General features: G+C 38.9%; 1 protein-coding gene across 1 annotated transcript; it reads right to left on the bottom strand.

Moving 5' to 3' along the window:
• Nucleotides 1–627, bottom strand: LOC107646915 (uncharacterized). The gene has a single exon (XM_016351058.1). It carries the CDS (start codon nucleotides 625–627, stop codon nucleotides 1–3), a length of 627 nt encoding a protein of 208 aa, XP_016206544.1.
• Nucleotides 628–4626: the final 3999 nt, after the last annotated feature.

Here is a 4626-nt window from a genome sequence, read left to right as displayed (position 1 = left end):
TTATGGTAGCTCACCACATGATGTTTTTTGCTCTTGCTCCATTACATCTTCACATTGATCTTCTTCTAGGACTCCTTGAACCAGCTTCTCCATTGTGTCTACCATCATACATTCTTCAATGGACTCCTTTGGGTAACTCATTGCAGAAAAAACACTGAACACCATCTTTTCTTCATGTAGCCTTAAGACTAATTCTCCCTTTTGTACATCAATTATAGCTCTAGTTACTGCTAAGAATTGCCTCCCTAGTATGATTGATGCATTGGCCACTTCTTCCATATAAAGCACTACAAAATCAGTTGGGAAGATGAACTCTCCCACCTTAACCAACAAGTCTTCTACTACTCTATGAGGAAACTTGAATGTCCTATCAGCTAGTTGAAGTGCCATTCTTGTTGGTTTGGCCTCTTCAATTCTCATTCTCTTCATCATGGCGAAGGAAATAAGGTTGATGCTAGCTCCCAGATCAGACAATGCTTTTTCAATGCTAATATCCCCTATGATGCATGGGATTCGGAAGCTCCCATGATCCTTCATATTTTGAGGAAGCTTCTTTTGTATGATGGCACTACATTCCTCTGTAAACACTATAGTTTTCTTTTCTCCCCAGTTTTTTTTCTTAGTCATGAGCTCTTTTAGGAAATTGGCATAGTGTGGCATTTGCTCTAGTGCTTCAGCAAAAGGGATGTTGATTTAAAGCCTCTTAAAGATCTCCAAGAACCTAGAAAACTGGCTATCTTTCCCATCTATTTTCAGCCTTTGTGGGTAGGGTGCTTTTGGTACATATGGCTTCAAGACTTCATTTGGTGGAGTTGGATTATCCAACTCCTATTCCTCTTTGATTTCTGAGTCTTTGATAGCCTCTTCCTTCTACAAGTTGTGGCTAGAAGGTGTCTCCTTTGCCACCTTCCCACTTCTTAGTGTGATGGCCTTGCATTCCTCTCTTGGATTAGTCATGGTGTTGCTGGGAAATGCATTAGTAGACATTGGTATCTGCTTGGATAAGTATCCAAATTGCGATTCCAGTTTTGTGATTGCTGCTCCTTGGTTTTTTATGTTGGATTTGACCTTTTCTTAATATGCATCTAACTTTGTTTTCAATTTGTGCTTGTCTCTCTGTAATAGTAGTGATGTCTCCTTCCATTCGTGCCATCATAGCTTCTAACCTTGATAATTTATCATTGTCATCACATGGTTGTGAAGTTAAAGTGTGTATGTTTTGAGAATAGTTGCTGTGAGATTGTTGGTTGGAGTGGTAGGGGGCATTATGTGAGTTGTGGTAGGGACTATGATTGTTAGATTAATGGATGGAATTGTTGTACTGGTTAGAGTGGTATGGTTTATGGTCTTGGGTATGATTCTGTTGGTTTCCCTATCTAAAATTTGGGTGGTTATTCCAACTTGGATTGTAGGTTTTAGCATTGGGATCATATGGTTGTCTGGATGAATTGTTCACATAGTTGGCCTGCTCCCATTCACATTCAACTTCTGGGCTAGCTCCTTCTTGCACAAGTGCTTGAGCATTGATAACTGAAACTTGATTCTTCTCCATTTGCTTGGTTAGAGCTGCTAATTGAGTTATGATCACCTTGTTTTGAGCCAGCAAAGTATCCATATAGTTGAGCTCCATTACTCCCCTTCTTGGATTTCTATCGGAGGCATAGAAATACTCATTGTTAGCCATAGTTTCTATGATATATATGGCCTCTTCAATTATCTTTTTGGTATTGAGGGAGCCTCCTGAAGAGTGATATAAGGCCTTCTTTGCCTCTTGAGATAATCCTTCATAAAAAATGTGTAGCTGTACCCACTCATAGAACATGTCCGGAGGGCATTTTCTCGTTAGCTCTTTATACCTCTTCCAAGCTTCGTAGAGAGTCCCTCTATCTTGTTGTCTGAATGTTTGTACCTCAGTTCTCAACTTGATAACTCTTTGGGGAAGGTAGAATTTTGCCAAGAACTTGTTCACCACTTCTTCCCAAGTTGTCAAACTCTCCTTTGGGAAGGATTCAAGCCACTTAGATGCTTTGTCCCTAAGAGATAAGGGGAACAAAAGTAATCTATAAGTGTCAGGGTGAACCCCATTAGCCTTCACAGTGTCACAAATTCTCAAGAAGGTAGTTAGATGTTGATTAGGATCTTCTTGAGCATTTCCTCCAAATGAGCAACTATTTTGAACAAGAGTGATTAGCTGTGGTTTGAGCTTAACGTTGTTGGCATGAATGGTGGGTCTCAAGATGCTACTCCCACAATTCCCAGGACTGGGATTGATGAAAGAGCCCAGTATTCTTCTTTCTTGTGGAGGAGCATGGTTACCTACTACTTCATCTTGATGATTGTATGTTTCACCCTCCCTGTTTTGGGTTAGATTCTCTTCTTCTTCTTCCTCACCAACTACCCTTTTACCTCTTGCTCCTACCTCTCTTTTTAATCTTAGAAATGTCCTTTCAGGTTTAGAATTGTAGGAGGTTATAGCTCCTCTCCTCCCTGTCATACACAATACAAAACACAATCTAAAACAAAGATAAACACCCTCTTGAGAGGAGGGTGGGTAAGTCAAACTTGGTAGATGCAAAGCATCAAATAGTTAGTTTGCTTCTTGTTAGAATGGATATATATACAATGACCAATTGAAAAATTAAATGCTAAAAGAAATAAAGAAGATAAGGAACTGAAATTAAAATGATTATCAAAGTAAAGAAAATGCTTAATCTAAATACCCATCAACTTAATCATTGTCAATTCAGAATCAATCCCCGACAACGGCGCCATAAACTTGATAATTGGAAATTTACTATATCACTATAATAATGATCCCCTCTTGGCAAGTTTACCAAATTATCGTCAAGTAATAACTCACAATGAGTGAGGTCGAATCCCACAGAGATTGATTAATTGAACAACTTTAGTTACTGGGAGATTTAGTCAAGCTAATCAAGAAGAACTATTGAGTGCAGAATTCTAAATAGTAGAATTATAAATGACTTAAGAATAAAGGAAAGCAACAAAGTGCAAAAATGTAAAGAACATGAAAGTAAATTGCAGAAACATAAATGACTGAATTATAAATGGAGAATGGGTTAATAGCAGAAATTAAAGAAAGCTATAAAGAATAGGGAAGATTCGTTAGAGTTGTGAGATGTTGCTCTCTTTGGATTAAATTCAGATTATCTCATCTTCAATCATGTAACTCATTGACCTCTTGGTAATCATGATTGATTGAACCCCAATTCCTTGGTGATTCAATCTCTCAAATCTTGGTAATCAGCTAATTTTTTGGTCTAATTGCTCACGAAGAGAGATAGGCTTGGTCCCTGATTTTACAACACATCCTCATAGATCCAGGTAATTGGGTAGATTTCATGTCATCATATCGAATCCCAAAACCCAGATCTACTCAATGTGAGCAGGGATTTCAAGCATGATTTTATGTTTCCTTTTCCAAGGCTCCCATGAAATCCATTTTGCATTCAACCTCTTTTCCAAGATGATTGAACACTAAGCATGAAGAACGAAATTCCTTCTAACAAATCAAAGAGAGATGAAGAGAAGAAGACATTCACTATCAATTAATCCATCAAGTACAATAGAGCTCCCTCCCGCAATGAAAGGGAGTTTAGCTACTCATAGGATAGAGAAAAGTGCAAGATATGTAAAAAGATGAAGTGAAGTAAGTGATGACAAGTCATCTTATGCTAGTTTCACAAGCATTTTTCATTTGTTTCATTAGGTTTTATGCACTTTCTTGCACAATAAGTAAGTGATTGGAGTGGAATTTTATGTTTATCTTGATTCAATCATACATCACTAACTTTATACAAAATTATGAGATATATGCAAGAATTAGGTGATTATTATAAATGATGCAAAAACCTTGTGATTTTGGTGAGACTTTGATTGCTTGTTTGGTTGATTACAGGTGAAAAATGAAGAGAAAGAAGGGCAGTGCAGAGTAACGCTACACTCAAATAAAGAATGCCACGCTCTCTAGCGATACGCACGTGTATAAGACGCTTACGTGTCGAGCAACAAAATTTGAAGACCCACGTGTACGCGTGCATGATGCGTACGCATGGAAGTGATTGGTGATCATTTGCAAAAGGAGAACTACGTTAATTTAGTGAGCATTTTCGGGTAGATTTGAATTTGGAATTGAAAGTTTCGCAACCGACACACACGCGTACATGACGCGCACGTGTCAATGGAGCATCTGGAATGAAGCACGCTTACGCGTGGGTGGCGTAGAAGCTTGGAATCACAATTTTGCTATCCAAGCGCACGCGCAGAGGACGCGCACGCGTGGGAAGCGTTCATGGCGCGAACTCACTAAACGAAAGCTATCAAGGATGCGCACGCATGAATGGTGCGCGCAAGCTTGATGCAGGCTGCAGATGGCAAAGACGCGTACGCGTAGGTGACGCGTACGCGTCGATATGCAAAAATGCAAAAGGACGCATGGGCGTGAAGCATGCTGATGAAATGACTTTTGTGTGGTCTAGAATTCACAATTGAACTCTCGTTGTAAAGTATAGCTTCTAAACCAACAATAATCCTTTCATACGAAAATTTGGTTATCACAAGTAACAAACTCCTAAATTTATAAATCGAAGTATTGAACCTCGGGTC

Source organism: Arachis ipaensis, chromosome B6 (assembly GCF_059453495.1).
Source record: "Arachis ipaensis isolate K30076 ecotype BB chromosome B6, ASM5945349v1, whole genome shotgun sequence".
NCBI lineage: Eukaryota > Viridiplantae > Streptophyta > Magnoliopsida > Fabales > Fabaceae > Arachis > Arachis ipaensis.
This window is presented reverse-complemented; position numbering and strand designations above follow the sequence as displayed.